This window comes from Neophocaena asiaeorientalis, unplaced genomic scaffold (genome assembly GCF_003031525.2).
Source record: "Neophocaena asiaeorientalis asiaeorientalis breed wild unplaced genomic scaffold, Neophocaena_asiaeorientalis_V1.1 scaffold280, whole genome shotgun sequence".
In the NCBI taxonomy this organism is placed as follows: Eukaryota; Metazoa; Chordata; class Mammalia; order Artiodactyla; family Phocoenidae; genus Neophocaena; species Neophocaena asiaeorientalis.
In genome coordinates this window covers 3,028,822-3,046,595 of record NW_020185321.1, presented here as the reverse complement: position 1 = coordinate 3,046,595, position 17,774 = coordinate 3,028,822, and the positions used below count along the sequence as shown (strand labels likewise).

At 47.8% G+C, this 17,774-nt stretch overlaps 1 protein-coding gene and 1 pseudogene across 7 annotated transcripts in view; one reads left to right on the top strand and one right to left on the bottom strand.

Annotated features, from left to right (window-relative positions):
* Window positions 1-4,117: 4,117 nt before the first annotated feature.
* The window catches only part of SLC7A9 (solute carrier family 7 member 9), a 38,748-nt gene continuing 25,091 nt past the window's right edge, over window positions 4,118-17,774 (top strand). For 3 of the 7 annotated variants that reach the window (XR_003001673.1, XR_003001672.1, XM_024734090.1), the window contains exons 1-9: window positions 4,125-4,208; window positions 4,831-4,944; window positions 6,435-6,582; window positions 6,836-7,078; window positions 7,513-7,638; window positions 7,875-7,974; window positions 8,748-8,792; window positions 9,280-9,403; window positions 10,233-10,336. Coding sequence is in view for 5 of the 7 variants with exons in the window: in XM_024734090.1 (XP_024589858.1) it covers window positions 4,858-4,944; window positions 6,435-6,582; window positions 6,836-7,078; window positions 7,513-7,638; window positions 7,875-7,974; window positions 8,748-8,792; window positions 9,280-9,403; window positions 10,233-10,336 (977 nt within the window). In the remaining 2 variants the exon portion in view is untranslated. Of the gene's footprint in view, window positions 4,209-4,429; window positions 4,468-4,793; window positions 4,945-5,637; window positions 6,307-6,434; window positions 6,583-6,835; window positions 7,079-7,512; window positions 7,639-7,874; window positions 7,975-8,747; window positions 8,793-9,279; window positions 9,404-10,232; window positions 10,337-17,774 lie in introns of those variants that run through there. The other 4 variants (XM_024734091.1, XM_024734092.1, XM_024734095.1 and 1 more) reach the window with 4 other exon arrangements.
* Window positions 14,512-16,718, bottom strand: LOC112392360 (NF-kappa-B-repressing factor pseudogene; annotated as a pseudogene).

The window sequence follows — 17,774 nt, the reverse complement described above, 5'->3', positions numbered from 1 at the left end:
CGCGGGCCTCTCACTGTTGTGGTCTCTCCCGTTGTGGAGCACAGGCTCCGGACGCGCAGCCTCAGCGGCCATGGCTCACGGGCCCAGCCGCTCCGCGGCATGTGGGATCTTCCCGGACCGGGGCACGAACCCGTGTCCCCTGCATCGGCAGGCGGACTCTCAACCACTGCACCACCAGGGAAGTCCTAGAATCAGATTTGACAGACAGCTTTAAGGAGCTAAGATTGACTGTGGAGCCATAAAGGCCCTTGGAAAAACAGCCTGCTTCCTTGCTTATACAGTTCCCAACAGCCTTGCCAGGTGAGTAAGGAAGTTCACTTTCTGGCCTTCCTTCAGGATATTTGGGGGAACTTCTGGGTATTTGGGGGAACTTCAAGAAGAGAGGAATTCACCCGAATCTGTAGGTATTACAGGCGAGTCTGATGATGACTCCTTGACATGGCTTCTTAGCCTAAAGAGGCTATTAAAAGTTCAATCTGGAGGTTCCTTATGAAAAGTTCCAGCAAAGCAGATTTAAAACAGCCTATATGGTCAATTGCTATTCTTGCTGAACTTATGTAAATAATCAGGTCAAGTTTAATGAAACTAAACTTATTTTAAAACAAATGAGTGTGAATTTGGCCATCTTTGGTAGAAATGAGAGTGACTTTAGAGAAAAAAACATATGCTTCAATAGGAACTATAATATCCAATACATATAAAGAACACATACAACTCAACAGCAAAAAAAAAAAAAAATCATCTAATTAAAAAATGGGCAGAGGTATCTGAATAGACATTTTTCCAAAGAAGATGATATACAGATTACTAACAGGTGCATGGAAAGATGCTCAACATCACTAATCATCAGGGAGATGCAAATCAAAATCACAATATCACCTCACACCTATCAGAATGGCTATTATCCAAAAGACTAGAAATAACAAGTGTTTGCAAGGATGTGGAAAAAAGGGAACCCTGTACATTGTTGGTGGGATGTAAACTGGTGCAGCCACTATGGAAAACGGTATGGAGATTAAAAATGGAACTATCAAATGATCCAGAAATTCCACTTCTGGGTAAAAACACAAACTTGAAAAGATATCTGCACCACCATGTTCATTGCTGTATTATTTATGACAGCCAAGATGTGTCCAACCTAAGTGTCCATTAATGGATGAATAGATGAAGATGTGATATATATACACATACATACATATATATAATGCAATATCATTCAGCCATAAAAAGAAGGAAATCTTTCCATTTATGACAACATGGATGGACTTTAACAGCATTATGCTATGTGAAATAAGTCAGAGAAAAGCAAAGATGAATGCTCTCACTTGAGTGTATCAACAGGATCCCTCCCCCCAAAAAACCCCCAAAACCAAATAAACAGAAAAACAAACAAACAAAAAATCCAAAACCCAAACAAACCCAACTCATGGGTGTAGAGAACAGATTGGTGGTTGCCAGAGGTGAGGGGTGGGCAAAATGGGTGAAGGTGGTCAAAAGGTACAACTTCCAGTTCTAAAATAAATGTCTCAAGAGATGTGATGTACATCATGGTGACTATAGTTAATAATACTGTATTGTTGGAGACTTGCTAGGGGAGTAGATCTTTAAAGTTCTCATCACAAGAAAAAATATTTGTAACTATGTGTGGTGACAGATATTAACTAGATTTATTGTGGTGATCATTTCACAATATATACAAATATCGAATCATTACACACCTGAAACTAATATGTCAATTATATCTAAAAAAAATGATGGACAATTCTAAGGTAGAATTGCACTATTCCAATAGCTCTTGGATATATATAGATATTGTTCCCCAGATAAGAGTTTTTAAATTGTGCTTTCCTGGCTAATTGTTTTACAGTCAGACTGTAAATCCTTGACATTTAAAGACTTTGCACATTCCACTGACTCTTTATGAGTTCTTTTGGTTGGGATTTTGGTAGGTAAGTGAACGCCTGTTATGTGGCCTTTTGGGTCCCCCGCAAAGCTCTGAACTACTGTCAGCAGCAGAGGGAAGGGATATACGATGAGTAAACTTAGGAACAGAAGTTTGAAAACTTGAAGCCAGGTCTGGGACGAGCTTTAAGTGGTAAAGGAAGAGCTGGCATCTGTCCTGAAGGTTTGACTCTGACCCTGACTCAGAGGAAGGTGACTCAGAGGATAAAAGCCAAGAGGCTGTGGGGATATGGATTTACACTGCCGGGCTAAATGTGTCTTTATAAACCATTACAGGACCAGGGAACCAAATATGCACCAAATATAAGATGATAAAATGCAGATGGTGTTACCATCTTCAAACTGCAAGTATCTGTGTAATTGGAAAAAGCACAGTTTGAAAGTGAAGGTCGGGACTTCCCTGGCAGTCCAGTGGTTAATACTCCACGCTTCCACTGCAGGGGGCTTGGGTTCGATCCCTGGTCGGGGAACTAAGATCCCACATGCCACGTGGCTCAGCCAAAAGAAGAAAAAAGAAAGTGAAGGTCAAGAGCTTTAGCAGAAACTTAAGAAGCAATGGAGTTGTATGCAAATAAAAAATAACATGAAACTTCCTAGGAAATTAACTGTGAGAGGGAATTGACTGCAAGGAGGTAAAACTTCAGCCATGTGGTAGAAGAGCTGGATGCACAATGAACCAAAGGTCCTAAAGAATTGGGGAAAAAATTGTGAAGACAAATCCACATTATTTTCCCTGAGGGGGGAAAAAAACCTTACGATAATTGGTTGAACACTCACTCTGCTGGGGAAAAACAAAACAAGAAGAAACCACAGCTTCAAGAAAAGAAATGCACACCAAGGGCCAAAAATGAACTGAAGTAGATTTCTGACCCTCAGCAAGGATCCTCATGCCCAGATGTTCCAAACTCAGCATTTGACAGAGGCCCAAGAAGCCCACGGGATCCTCTGCATTAACAGAATGCTGACGCTTAATGCATAACCTGCAGTTCTCACAGTTCTGTGAAGGGGAGTGCCAGCACTAGCCCATTTTACAGATTCAGAACTCAGTTCTTGGAGAGAGGCTAAGTAACTCTGAGACCATGTGGCTGGTGTGGGCTCACAGGACCCTCCAACTCCCCACTACCACCACCACCCCACCCTGCTTTCCTCAGTGGTTTCTGTTAGAATATCAGCCCTCTGGGGCAACCTTGACCCAGGGAGCCTTCTGTAGGGCTCTGCAAGTACAGATGGGCCAGACCTACCTCGGAGTGCTGCACTGTTGGCAAATGCTTAAGGGGTGCCTCAAGCAAGCCTGGGGGCAGGTCCTGCCTCCGTGCTCTGGAGAGACAGCCCGTGAATGAGCACTCTGCTCGGGCTCTGGCCACGGCCGACAAGAGGATCAGGTGCCCTGATGAGCAGGCATGGCCCCATCAAGAGGGGCAGGTAACAAACTTCTACATCAGGACCCTGACTCTGGGAAAGCAAAGGTCCCCCACATTCTCAGTAGGCTCTAAGAGATGACCCTGAGAAATCTGCCCTCCTCCCAGGTCTGCCTGTCCCAAAGTGCTCCCACAGTAAACCTCAGTGACTCACCAACTCTGTCCTGTGACCTTTGGTCTCATCTGGATATCTGGGATGCTGTTAAATCTACCCCAGTGCAAAACTGCCGGAGGAGATGGGCGATAAGCAACAATGCTTCAGGCTGGGCTCTTCCGGCCCAGATACGGTCTCAGCAGGGGCCAGACAAGCTTGGTCAGAACCAGTGGGAGGCAGACCAAGGACCTTGGAGGAAATTCCTCAGTGGAGGGGGGAAAGGGCTCCCCCCAACCTGTGAGTTAGGAGTGCAGCTCCTGTTGGTGCTGCCTGCCTGGAGTTGTAAATAGAACCTATTAAGATAATAAAAGAGTGGGTTCCAAAGTTTATCTCCTCTGGTTCCAGTCTTTAGAGAGATTTCTCCTTACAGGATGTAGCTGATCTGGGGGAATCTGGTTAATTTTAAAACAAACTGGTCTGGACACCAATGAGCAAAATTAAAACAGTTTGGAGAGAAACTGGCTGCTCGACCCTCCCTTTTTTGTGTGGCGTATCCAAGCTTCGTTGCTTAAAAAAAAAAAAGGTGTTTAATAATTACCTTTATTGACCTCTGTACCTTGTGGCTTCCTTCTCTCCTGGGCACGAGACATGGCCATTCCTAGGGCACTACTGTGCAGAGGAAGGTGGTCAGCTGCCCCGGGCAGGTCCCTGGGCTCCTCGAGGTCAAGGAGAAGGTAAGGCCACCAGGTGATGGGAAGGCTGGCTGATCCCCTGGCCAGGGACCCGAGAGGGACTTCATCTGGAGAAGGAGAACAGGGAATGAGCACTAAGTAGTTCAGCCTTGAACGGATTTTCCTCAGCAACGTTCCTGGCATCACTCAATGAAAAACGGTCTATACCGTGGATCTATTGTGTGAGGTGCCTTAATTACTTGGGAAGTAATTATGAGAAAAGCCTTCCTTCTTCAGACTTGACTCCACTAAGGATATTCCAGTATGTTTTTAAATATTTCTTTTTAAAAGCCTCTGAAAAAATGAGGTTGGGCTGTAGAATGACTTTCAGGCGTGTCACTGCTGAGGGTTAGGGCACATAGGATAGGTGAGGGGGCACGGGGGTACCGGAGTAGTTTGGAAAAGAGCTTGGAACCCCAGTTGCCCAGGGTCTGAACGGCAGTCAAAATTTTGCTGGGACTGAGCAAATTATCCCTAAGAAGTCGACAGCTGCATTTCCCCCAAACTGTAGCTAATCATCTGCTCATAGAATCAGTTCCCACAACCCAGGCGCGACAGCTGAGCCCCCATTTGCATCTTGTCCGATAGAGCATTTGCTGAGTGAACACCCGTGTCCTCCTTGCAGCCTCCTAGAACTGGCAGCGGGTGGAAAATGGAAGAGACAAGCCTGAGAAAAAGGAGAGAGGATGAGAAGTCGATCCAGAGCATCGAACACAAGACCACAAATCTCCAAAAGGAGGTAAGGCCGTCCTTAGGGGCAGGCCCTTCCCAGGTCCAGCCACGGGGTGCACAGCCAAGTCCCCCCACCCCATCTCTGATCGAGCAATTCCTTGTACTCACCTCTTTCTCTCTCGCCAGTGAACTCAGCATATTCTTGTGAGGTTAATACATGTGTGCTTCTGCGTGCTGGGTAAGCACCTGGAGGGGTGGCTGTTTGCTCAGACCAGTGGCCTTTTCCGGGATGGTCAGAGAGGACTTCTGATGTGGAGTCCCCTCTACAGCACCTTCACCAAATGTTGGTCCCTCTTATGTTTGAATACCTCCAGTGATAGGGAAATCCTATTCCTTCTTTTTGTTTAACATCTTTATTGGAGTATAATTGCTTTACAATGGTGTGTTAGTTTCTGCTTTATAACAAAGTGAATCAGCTATACATATACATATATCCCCATATCTCCTCCCTCTTGCGTCTCCCTCCCACCCTCCCTATCCCACCCCTCTAGGTGGACACAAAGCACCGAGCTGATCTCCCTGTGCTATGCAGCTGCTTCCCACTAGCTATCCATTTTACATTTGGTCCTTTATATAAGGACATGGGGAGGGGGAAGGGTAAGTTGGGACAAAGAGAGTGGCATGGACTTATATATACTGAATCAGACTATTTTATTCCTTTAAATTTTTTTTTCTTGATTCACGTATGATTTACATAGAGTGAAATGCACATCTCTTCAGTGTTCAGTTTGAAGTGTTTGACAAACTGGTCGGCCCAGAAAGTTCCCTCTTGCCCCTTTCCAGGAGGGCCCCACCCCCTGAGTTCTGTCTCTGCAGAGTAATTTTCCCTGTTGTGGAACTTCATAGGACGGAATCATACAGGGTGTGTCTGAGCAGGGTCTCGTTGGTAGGAAGCTCATATTCTACAGAATGGCATGAGAGAAAGCTCACAGCCCCAGAGTGTTTCTGTCCCTGGAGACCTTGCTGCTCAGCCCCTCACCCCCACTCCCCTGGCCAGGAGCCCCAAACCCTGACTTCACTCTTTGTCTGGGGGGAGAAGCTCCGTTCTGCTCTGCCCACCTAAGAGGCGGGTCCCAAGGGCCTTTCCTGTTGGTGATTGATTGTCAAATCAGCCTTTATTTACCATCTGGGCACCTTTGTCAAGGGTGGTAAGGGTTGGTGCATGGAACCTCGGCCGGGCCTATGAACCGTACTGGATGTGAACCCTGGGCAGTAACGGAATCTTTCTGTTCCTCTATTTTTCCCTCTGTAAAATGGGTATGATTATGGCGTACCCGACCCATGAGGCTGTTGTGAGGATTAATTGACTTACACGCGAAGCCCCAGGAGCAGCTCCCTGGCGCCCCCCCTGCAGCAGCACAGGGTGAAGGTGCCTGGGACACTGGGGGCTGCCCTGGCCACACCCAGAGTGGGAGGGAGGGAAGGAGGGAGGAAGAGGGCTCTTGAGACCCACTGGGTGGCAGCACTAACCCTCCTCTCCCCTCCTCCACACCGGAGCTGGGCCTGTTCAGCGGCATCTGCATCATCGTGGGCACCATCATCGGCTCCGGGATTTTCATCTCCCCCAAGTCTGTGCTCAGCAACATGGAAGCCGTGGGACCCTGTCTCATCGTATGGGCGGCTTGTGGGATTCTTGCGACACTGGGTACGACAAAGATACCCCGCCCTGGCGAACACCTTCTGTTGAGTGCGGGGCTGCTGCCTCGGTCCCCTTCAATGCTTGTGCACAGATGGGTGTAAACTGGGCTTCGCAGAATGTCCAATGGCCAGAGTTCAGGACGAGAGGCACCGTGATGGGCAACGTGTTCACAGCATGTCCCCCACGGGGGAGAGGGGTTCCCTCGACCAGGGCAATGCCTCACGAGGGGCCCGGGGCCCCCTTCCTCTCTGTATTCCAGGCGCTCTGTGCTTTGCGGAGCTTGGCACGATGATCACCAAGTCGGGGGGCGAGTACCCTTACCTGATGGAAGCCTTTGGCCCCATTCCTGCCTATCTCTTTTCCTGGACCAGCCTGTTTGTCATAAAGCCCTCGTCCTTTGCCATCATCTGTCTCAGCTTCTCTGAGTACGTTTCTGCGCCCTTCTACTCAGGCTGCAACCCTCCTCAAGTTGTCATTAAACTCCTGGCTGCCGCTGCCATCTGTGAGTACGTGTGTGAAACACTGGGCAGGGGTCAGAAGAGACCCGGCACGGATGGTGTGGGGAGACTCGGCTTCTGCACAGCCAGAAAGAGGCCGAGTGGGCCTGGAGGCGCTGGTGAGGAGCAGAGCCAGGTCTAGTCTTGGGCCCAAGCCTGATGCCCTTGGCCATCCAGTCCCTGCTCTGCGGGGCCATCGGAGCTGTCAGGGACGGCTGGCAGCAGGCTGTCCCACAGGGGCCTGGCTGCTTCTCCATTGCTCTTGTGGGGAGGCAGCCCGGCTGGATTTCAAAGGTGCATTTGATGGATGTGGCGGTGGAGAGGGGAGGCTGGAGGGGTGGGCCTGGGAGTGGAAAGGAGACTCTTTCCAGGGCCTTAAGAGAGGAGGGAGACGTTGAGCCCACAGACACAGAATGTTGCCCACCTCTGACTTCCCCAGTGCTCATCACCACGGTGAACGCGCTGAGCGTGCGGCTGGGGAGCTACGTCCAGAACGTGTTCACAGCGGCCAAGATGGTGATCGTGGTCGTCATCATCATCAGCGGAATTGTCCTCCTGGCCCAAGGTGACCCGTGGCTGGAGGGGAGTGTGGTGCCACACAGCACAGACCATTGGGAAGTCTTGCTCCTAAGCGTATCCTTAAGGCAGGAATTCAACAGAAACAGTCTTTTGTTTCGCAGTGTTTCAGCGTGTGTTTAATCACCTGAGGTCATTAGTCATCCGCTGCCTTCACAGGCCGATGATGCAAAGTCCCAGTCTGGTCAGCTGACACCCACTTTTCACTGTCTGGCTTAATTACAGGAAATACAAGGAATTTTGAAAATTCTTTTGAGGGCACAAAGCTGTCTTTGGGAGCCATCGGTCTGGCGTTTTATAATGGACTCTGGGCGTATGATGGATGGTAAGATGGCACACGTCTGGCTGTGGGTTTCTTTAGGCTATTTTACTGAAATCCTGTGGAAAGCAACGACTGCTCCTTTTGGGGGTTTGGTGGGAGCCTGACATTTACCTTTGCATCTCCCTTTCGTTAAGCACCCCACCCTTCACCCTTCTGTTCTCCTCGGACCCCAGAGACATTGAGGCACCTGCCCCTTTCCCATTCGCTCACATGCCAGCAGCCCCTGACACAGTGTCCCGTGAGCCCGCAGTGGTGGGACCCTGTGCCAGAAGCTTCACCAGACACACACAGGCTCAGCCGGACTGGAGGCAGCGAGGGCTGCTAGGCACTGGACAAGGCAGATATTCAGTAGCACTTCTAGGTCCACCTTGCAAACACTAGGTTTAGTCGATGAGATTCTGTTTATGTCCAGTGGCCATCCGGGACACTGGTCTTTCCCTCATGCAAAGCATCCACAGGCTCCATTCCCTTTTTAGAAAAATAATCTTCCATTTTTTTTCAAAGCACACTGGGGACTCATTACTCCCAATAATTGTTGAAAATTCACACGATTCCCATGGAGGGCAAAGACCTACCAACTGAAAGATGTGCAGATCTCAGTAGTCCCACCACCACCAGGGCTCTCTCCGAAAGAAACTGTCCCGAAATTCCTACAAGGGGAATTTTCTCTGTGATGGAGTAGCTTAAATGAGACCTACATTTATTATTTTGTGTTTCATAATCTTAGCAAAGAAAGTCAAAGTTATGTTACTCACGTTACTTTTTTTTCCCTCTAGGAATCAACTCAACTATATTACAGAAGAACTCAGAAACCCTTTCAGGTAAGAAAGCTGAGTCAGGGCAGGAGACAGTGGACAGGTGAGGGTATTTCTCTCCCCCAACCATAAAGTGGAGCTGCTCCCCCGTCATCACCCACCACCCCCTTCCACGCAGCGGATGGTTTCCTCATTTACACTCGTTAGAGCTTGGTTTTGTTTGGGGCAGTAGAATGGTTGCTAAGGGGAAGGAAGAACTCTAGCTTATTTTGCTTTATAACCAATTCAATTTTACTGCCCTGGAGTCTGAGAGAGGGAGAGTTCTTTCTCATTTGAAAATGTCACATGTCCCCACTGGGGCTCTGCTGTCCCACAAGCCCCCTGCTTCTGGGTGGGCCTCAGGAAGGGCAGCTGTGACCCCAGCCCACCCCGGGAGCAGGTGGAGGGCTGGCCGGGGCGGGTGGAAGAAAGGAGCAGACGAGGACAACAACCTTGTGAGTCTCTAACAGGATGCTCTGGTCTGACTGGGTCCCTGGGTCCCTGCCCCTCCCAGAAACCTGCCCCTAGGCATCATCATCGGGATCCCGCTGGTGACAGGGTGCTACATCCTCATGAACGTGTCCTACTTCACTGTGATGACAGCCACCGAGCTCCTGCAGTCCCAGGCTGTGGCCGTGGTGAGTGCCCAGGGTCTCTGCGGGAGGGTGCCTGGTGTGTGGGAAGGGATAAGTGCTCAAGTTGAAAGGCCCTCACCGCGGCGGAGGGAAATAATCGTCTAGGAGACCAGACACGGAGAGGGTGGGCAGGTTAGGGCAGTCCCAGCGACCCAGCTGAGGTTCCAGGCTGCCAGCAGGTGGCAGGTCCTGCTTTCCCAGCACACCCCGCCCGCCCGCACCGGGGAAGGCACAGAGTGTAGCTGCAGCAGGGCTGGACTTCACCAGGGATGGGGCTTTGACAGGCAAGTGTAGGGGAGAGAAAGAGCAAAGGAGTCATTAAAAGAGGGAGTTATAATAATGGATTGTGGAATTCAAGCTGGGGGAGGAGGAAAGAGGACAGAGGGATGGGTGTGAGGGACAGGTGGAAAGGTGGGTGGGGTCCACGTGCTGGAGGAGGCCTTCGGAGCTGGAGCGGGACAGGAAATGAAACTAAAAACAGGCAATGATGTGACAAGGATGGGGAGCGTGGAGAGACGCAGCTTGTTGACGGGCCGCTGACCGGAGAATAGGCGGCTCAGCTGGGAGGGAGACCAGGTCATTCCGAGGGAGGGAGAGGCAGGGGCGGCAGAGGTTGCTGAAACACTGCGAATTATGCCAGGAAGAGGTGGAGAAGAGATGTCCATCACCATCCGCAGAGGAGGTCGTTTCCTCCCGACGGGCGCTCCACTGTGCCTCCCGGAGGTGTCCGGGAGCCCAGCTCAGCGGGGCCGCTGGGAGGGCACAGCAGCTTGCGGGGCCGGTGGCTCCTGAGGGTGCGCAAGGTCTCAGGACGCACCCACTTCTCTCGCAGACGTTTGGCGACCGCGTCCTCTACCCCGCCTCGTGGGTCGTTCCACTCTTCGTGGCGTTTTCAACCCTCGGCGCCGCTAACGGGACGTGCTTTACGGCGGGCAGGTAGGGCCGGGCCCCCACCCCGGGGCGGAGCGCGCACAGGGCGGCGCCAGGCCTGAGTTGGGGTGATGGAGCCGAAAGCGTGCGCGGACCGGCGCGTGGCGCGGGCCCGCGGGCCCCGAGCGAGGGAGCGAGGGAGCGGGGACAGTGCCGCCCGCCCCAGCGCAAGGCGGGGCTTCGCGACCCGGGTGAGCGAGGTTGACCCGTGGGACTTTTTACCGAATGAGCTTTCTTGAACATCTTCTCAGGTTAATAGATACACAGTCTAGATCAGGCATTGGTAAACTTAAAGGGCAGATAGTGAAGGGTTTAGGCTTGCAGCCCGTGTAAACCTGTCATGTTCTGTCTTTGCAGTAGAAAGGCCAACAGCTGTGATTACGGTCCACTAAAACTTTATTTACATAAACAGGCAGTTTTCCAACCCCTGCCGAGCCCCTGGACCCTATCCGGTGTAGAGACGGTTGCTTTGGAATCCCCTTTACGATGGAGCATAGTTTCACATCACCTCCACTCACGGGCTAGTTGGGGGTGGTTTTTATAAACACTGCGACAGGGGACATTCGTGAACACGTCTTTGCCCGGCTGTCCAGCGTTCTGAGTGGATAGAGTTCTGAGAGTGAAATTGCCAAACGTTAAGCACGTAGACGCTTAAAAAAAGAGAGAAATACATGCCGCAAAATCATTCCTTAGAACTTCACCTAATGCATAGATCAATTCGGAGAGGACCGCCATTTTTCAAAGTATCGATTCTTCCAATCTACGGGCATGGACTATCTCCCCATTTATTTAGGTCTTCTTTAATTTTTTTCAAAAAAATATTGTTTTGAGTAGCAGCTTTCAGTATACAGTATACAAATTCTTGCACATATTTTGTCAGATTTACTCTGAAATAGTTCTTCATGCTATTGTAAATGGTGTTTTCAAAAATGTAAACATTTTCAGTTTCTGATGGTTTGTGGCAGGTATATAGAAACACATTTTCAACAGCTCTACTGAGGAATAAATGCCATAAAACTCACTTTGTAATTCGACAGTTCAGTGATTTTAGTAAATTTACAAAGCTGTGCAAACATCATCACAATCCAATTCTAGAACATTTTCATCATTCCAGAAGGTTCCCTCATGCCTAGTATGGTTAATCCCCTTCCCACCTCCAGGTCTAGGCAACTACTGATCTGCTTCTGTTTCTGTGACTTTGCTTTTTCTAGACATTTCATGTAAATGGAATGATACAGTAAATGACACTTGCATCTGGCTTCTTTCACTTAGCATATTATTTTTGAGGTTCCTCTATGTCCTAGCAGGTATCAGTTCATTCATTTTAATTGCTAAATAGTACCCCATTTTATAGATGTATATTTCATTTACCCATTCACCAGCTGATGGACATTTGGATTGTTTCCAGTTTGGGCTATTGTGAGTAACTGCTGTGAGCATTCATGTACATATATGTCTCTCTCTCTTTTTTTTAATGTTTAAGTGTGCTTTTATGGACATATACTCTTTTCACACAAATTCGATCATGCATTGCATTTTGGTCTGCGATTTGCGTCTTCCTTGAATTAGCGATATATCATGAACATCCTTCCAGGTCCTCACATGTAGATCTTTTGCCTAGCAGATTCAAAAAAAAGTTGTCTAACATCAGTAATATCCAGGGAGACTGAGGAAAAAGATGCTCTCATCCACTGTTTATAGGGGATAAAAGCTTACATTTTGAAGGGAGAGAATGATGTACTCTCTGTTCTGAGGGAAAAAGGAAGATCCATTACAGGGCATGTTCTCTAGTAGCAGCGGATTCTGTCACTAACACCATGTCCTCTCTCGTGAAACAGTTGAATTCCGGTGAGTCCCTGGTTCCCTCTCATTTGTCTGCTCATTGCAGAAGGACCCATAACTTATGTTAGAGACCTCTGAAAAGGCTTTTCTAGCACAAATCCATGCCCGAAAACCCGGGTACCTTCACAGTGGACCTACCCCAAGTGCCATGCGTGGCGACGTGTAAGTATCTTCTGCTTGGGGGTATTTTCTCAGTAACAGAACACTTTTAATGCTACAGAAACAGAGTTGCCTTGAGTGCAGACCTGGAGGACGCTCTTTCTTTGCAAGTTCTATGGCCTATCCGCGGAAGGAAATTAGTCTGGATGAAGCTGCATGGTGTCTCTGGGAACTCTGAGGGATGGCATTCCTACTCGTATCTCATTTGGCTCTGCTGCTAGTGATGGAGGGTCTCCTGCAGAGGCGGGGAGTGGCTGTGGCTCACCGCAGGGACAAGGGCACTGGCAGCAGAAGTTCTGGGAAGTGCTCCTTGGCATGAGCCCTCCCGGAGTCTGCCGTTAGCCCCACCAAAGAGCCTATCCATATATGTCTTTGTGTGGACATAAATGCTTTCATTTCTCTGGGGTAGATTCCTAGGAATAGAATCGCTGGGTCATATAGTAACTTTGTGATTAACTTTTAAAGAAACTGCTTAACTCTTTTCTAAGTGGTTGCTCCATTTTAATTTCTGTAAACAGTGCATGAGAGTTCCAGTTTCTCCACATTCTCACCGATACTTGCATTTGTCTTTTGCTTAAAGTTATTCCACTGAGTATTAGTATGTCACTGTGTTTTTTTGTTTTAATTAATTTATTTTTGGCTGCGTTGGGTCTTTGTTGCTGCATGCGGGCTTTTCTGTAGTCGCGGTGAGTGGGGGCTACTCATCGTTGCAGTGCGCGGGCTTCTCATTGCGGTGGCGTCTCTTGTTGCGGAGCACGGGCTCTAGAGCGCAGGCTCAGTAGTTGTGGCTCATGGGCTTAGTTGCTCCGTGGCATGTGGGATCTTCCTGGACCAGGGCTCAAACCCGTGTCCCCTGCATTGGAAGGCAGATTCTTAACCACTGCGCCACCAGGGAACCCCTGTCATTGTGGTTTTAATTTGCATTTCCCTAATGACTAATGATACTGAGCATCTTTTTGTGTGCTTATTAGCTATTCGTATATCTTATGGTGAAATATCTATTCAAATCTTTTGTCCATTTAAAAAATTGGGCTTCCTTTTATCTTCTTATTGAGTTGTACATGTTCATCATATATTCTAGATACATCCTTTATCAGGTATCTGATTTGCACGTATTTTCTCCCAGTCTGTGCCTTGTATTCTCATTTTTTTGTTTTTTTGATCAACTTTGGCTCCTTTTTATTCAGGAAGCATACACTAATCCTTTTTATACAATTTTTTTTACATTCCAGAAATAAGCGAAAATAGCAGTTTTGAATATGTTACAAAGTTGGCTTTGGGGGTTAAATAAGCCTTTTGAGAGAGGGACCAGCCCACTAACCTTTTCATCAAAGCACCAATGTATCTTCAGTCTTTTACCAAGCTCCGCCACAGCTGTGGCCACCTTGGATGTGCTGCTATACACCCAAATCATGTGAAAGCTATGACGGAGAGTTGCTGCGAGTCTCTCTGCAAGGCACCAAGAACAGACAGTTCCAGCTTCCTTTCTTCAGACTGAATCAAAGTTTTGGGAACTTTTCAATTGCTCTCTCAAGTAGTGCTCTCTCAGCATGAAGACTAGAATTCGTTAACACTCATATATCACAAGATACAGTGTATCACTTCCAATATTCTGGAAACCACATGGTAGAAGTTATAAATAAATGAACACTAAAATTACTTTAAGAAAGTTTTACATCATTTAGTTGGTAAGGACATTTACACGTACAGCACAATTTACTATTAAACATTCTATAACTGGCTTCACATAAAGATGAAAATAGATAATACAAAATGACCTGACATCTTCAGTTAAGTCTGGAATTAAGACTGTAGTTTTACTGTAGTCAATATCAACTTTACATATTGTTGCAAGTTGCTGTGCTATGCCCTTTAAAATGGGAATTTCTTTCTCGGGGGTGAAATTCCATTTGGATATGTGTTCTTACTTTGTACAAACTACGCAAATCTGAGGGACACAGCAATATCAAAGACACAAACAGTAACTGCACGATATTATCTGCTGGATTAAGCTAACACAAGTGGACAGAATTCTTCGAGTTCCAGTACCTAATAAAGCACTATATGAAATGAACAAGGTGAAACATCTTCATGAATATACTCTGCAACCGGAACATGCAGCATTTCTTTAATTCACAAATCTGCCTCATTAGGCATTTACGAAATACATTAGTAAGATCTCAATTCGCTTGAGGCATCACAAGCTCGTAATGCCCCACTTGGCCTTCCTGTTTGAGCTGGTCTAGTAAATCCTCCTTCCGTCTTTTTCCACCTACCACCAGGTACCTATCGTGGGCCACCGCATGAGACTTACTCTTAAGACCATACTTCTGCGCAATCTGATGTATTTGCTTCCGCTCATCATTAGTCAGCTCTGTAGAGAAGGTTAAATCCGTGTGGCTCTCCGAGAGGGCGTAATTTCTGATGATCTGTTCAATATCTCTCTTGGCAATTTTATTTACCCTCCCTACATCAAGACCGAGCCCTGCCCGCTTACGACGCTCTTTGACAGAGATTGGTTCCCGAATGCCCTCACCAGATTTACCTAAACCACCACCCGTCCAACCCATCTTTCTCAGCAGCTGATTTCCAATGTTATCTTCTTTGATTTGTTGTTTGTAAGCCTCCTCTGCTGAGCGACCTTGAATTTCATTTCTTGAAATCACATCTTCAATAGCTCCTTTCTTCAGGTTGTTAATGACAGTCGGCTGGGTCTTTCTGAGGGTTTTCACAGCTTCCCCAGCAGCTTCATATTTGACAGTTTTCTTCACTCCAACTGCTTCTGCAATTACTTCACTCTCTAGAATCACCTTGCATTTCCGTCGGAGTCCTGTTGTCCTTTCATAGACATATTCAACTGTCATTCGATTAAACTGAGCTGTGTCGTTCAGCGTGCACACAGGATCTGAAGAATTCTCATAAACCACGAGATCCTTTATATCTTTCTTCTTCCCAGATCCCCTGGGTGAAGAGCCTGTTTGGCATTGTGAACTTTTGACAGATGAGTAAGTGGGTTGTGTTTTTTGAAGGATTTTCAAAGCCTCAGCAGCAGCTGCATGTTTACTTGTTTTTTTGGTTCCATAACCTTCAGCTAAGCAGTGATCTTGCAAAAACACTTGACAACGCCATGTACAATTTGGCATCATCTCATATTTGTATTCAACAGACATTTTGTTGTATGAGGCAGAATTGTTAAGGATACCAATTGCATCATTTGCATTTTCTATAAGGATAAAATTGGTCCAGTGTTTGGCAGAAGCATTAAAAATCGGCTGCCCAGAAGCCTCTTTAGCCAGCACCACCAGCTCTTCTGGTCGTCTCAGAGCTGGAGGGAATTCATATGAAGACATGCCAATCTGACACACCACAAGGTCCTCTCCAATCGTGTGCTTGAATTTCCGTCCGACAGCCCTAACTTCAATACGTTTCTGCAAGAGTTTTACAGCTAGCTCAGTAGCTCGATCCCCGGAACCATTCTTGCTGCCAGCATAACCTGTAGTTAAGTAGATATCTTGGCATCTAACTTCACAAGCATAACCATCTGTTAGACGCTTTTTATTTGGGGGGATGTCAGCAGGAGGGATTTGTTTTAAAGGAGCGTATATATATTCAGGATTTGTCTTACATGCCTGAATACAACGAGTTAACATATATGTGTAATTAATTTTATCAGATCCAGAGGTCATCTCTGGATTAGAAAGGTTCTTCCAGATAGTTGCTGTTAATTTTTCAATAAAATACTGCTTCTCGGCTACCACTGACTCAGGAAACGTCTGTGACGGTGAAGGCTCAGGAGCTGACTGGCAGTTTGCCAGCTGTGATGTGCTGCTGGGGGCAGGGTTCCCACTGTCAAAGTACCTGTTGGCTGTTACAGGCTGGTCTTTTGGGAAAATAAATCCTGATGAATCACAATGCTGAGAATTTCCACCTTGTATGCTGAAAGAGTCTTGAGGATAATCTTGGTAGACGTCTCTTGGCATGCTGGCAAAATGTGTCTGTTCATTTACCTCTTTTGTTGGAGGGCCATAAGGATCTTCCTGTCTTTCATCTTTTGAACTACTAGCTACAAAATGTACAGGCTCAAAACGAGGTCTCACACGGAATTTGGAACCGGCTTGCTTTTCAGGAGGATTTTGACCGTCACATGTTGAGGGGTGACGTTTTTGACCTTTGGAAGGTTTGGACAGCATCAGATCATATGAAGGCATCTCCCCAATATCCATACCTTCAGCCATTTGGAGAATTTTTTCCATCAAGCGTGGTCTGTACCTGCAGCCCAGGAAAACGTGGTTGGTCCAGGCAGCGGAGAGCGCGAGGAGCTGGTCTAGGGCAGCACCGGGATAGCTGTGCAGGTGCCGGCCGACAGATGAAGCTGCGCCGCAGAGCCCACTGCCGGTCACTTTCGTGGCTATAGCGCCACTGCTCCAGCACTGGCTCGGGTGGGGGCGGCGGTGGCGACAGGAAGTCGCCCCCCAACAGCAGACGTCTGCCAGCCATCTTCTCTGCCCCCAAGCAGGGACCCCAGGGATGAAGCAGACTCGCTACCAGGAGGGAGCGTGAGCGGAGGTCGATGGGAGGGGCCGGGTGACGAGGGGCGCACCGAGGCGCGAAGACCAGCTCCCAGGGGACTGGAGTGCGTGCGTGACGGGCGACCGCAGAAGTGGCGAGCACGAGCTCGCGTCCCGGCAACCCGGGAGCACGCCCGTTGCACTCCTCCAACTCGTGGAGGTGCAGGAGGCGGGCACCCGCCGCAGTCACACGCGCGCCCGGGAGGCCGAGCCAGGCCCCGCGCTCCGCACCTCCGGCTACCCGCAAACTCACGCACTGCACTGGGAAGGAAAAGAAAAAAAGGCACCAGCATGCTTTGCTCCCCTTCCTCTAGTCTACCTACCCGCGTGCAGCCCCGAGGTTGTGAGCTATTCTCATTTTCTTAGTGGTATTTTTGAACACCAAAGCTTTTAACTTTGACAAAGAGCAGTTTATCAGGTTTTTTTTTTCTCATGTGTCATGCTTTCGTTGTCATATCTAAGAACCTTTGCCCAACGCAAGGTCACAAAGATTTTCTCTTCTGTTTTATCTTAAATGTTTATTAGGTTTAGCTTTTACATTTAGGTATATGATCCATTTTGAGTTAATTTTGTATAGTTATGTACCTGTGCAGCTTGGGGGTTGGCCAGGGACTTGTGCTATATTGAATTATGTTGGAAATCATTTTTATGAGGTCAAATCTAAGATTTTTGCTTACTGGTTTTTGAGTTTTCTATCTCACATAAACAGACCTTCCTCTCTCCTTTCAAGAATGCCCACCTATGTTTTCTTCTAGCATTTTACTTTAGCTCTTTGATCAATCTAGAAAGCGTCTTGACGTGAGGCGTAAATCTCACTTTTTTTCCCCAAACATTTACCTATTGTCCACCCTTTCTCCTACTGGTTTGAAATCCAG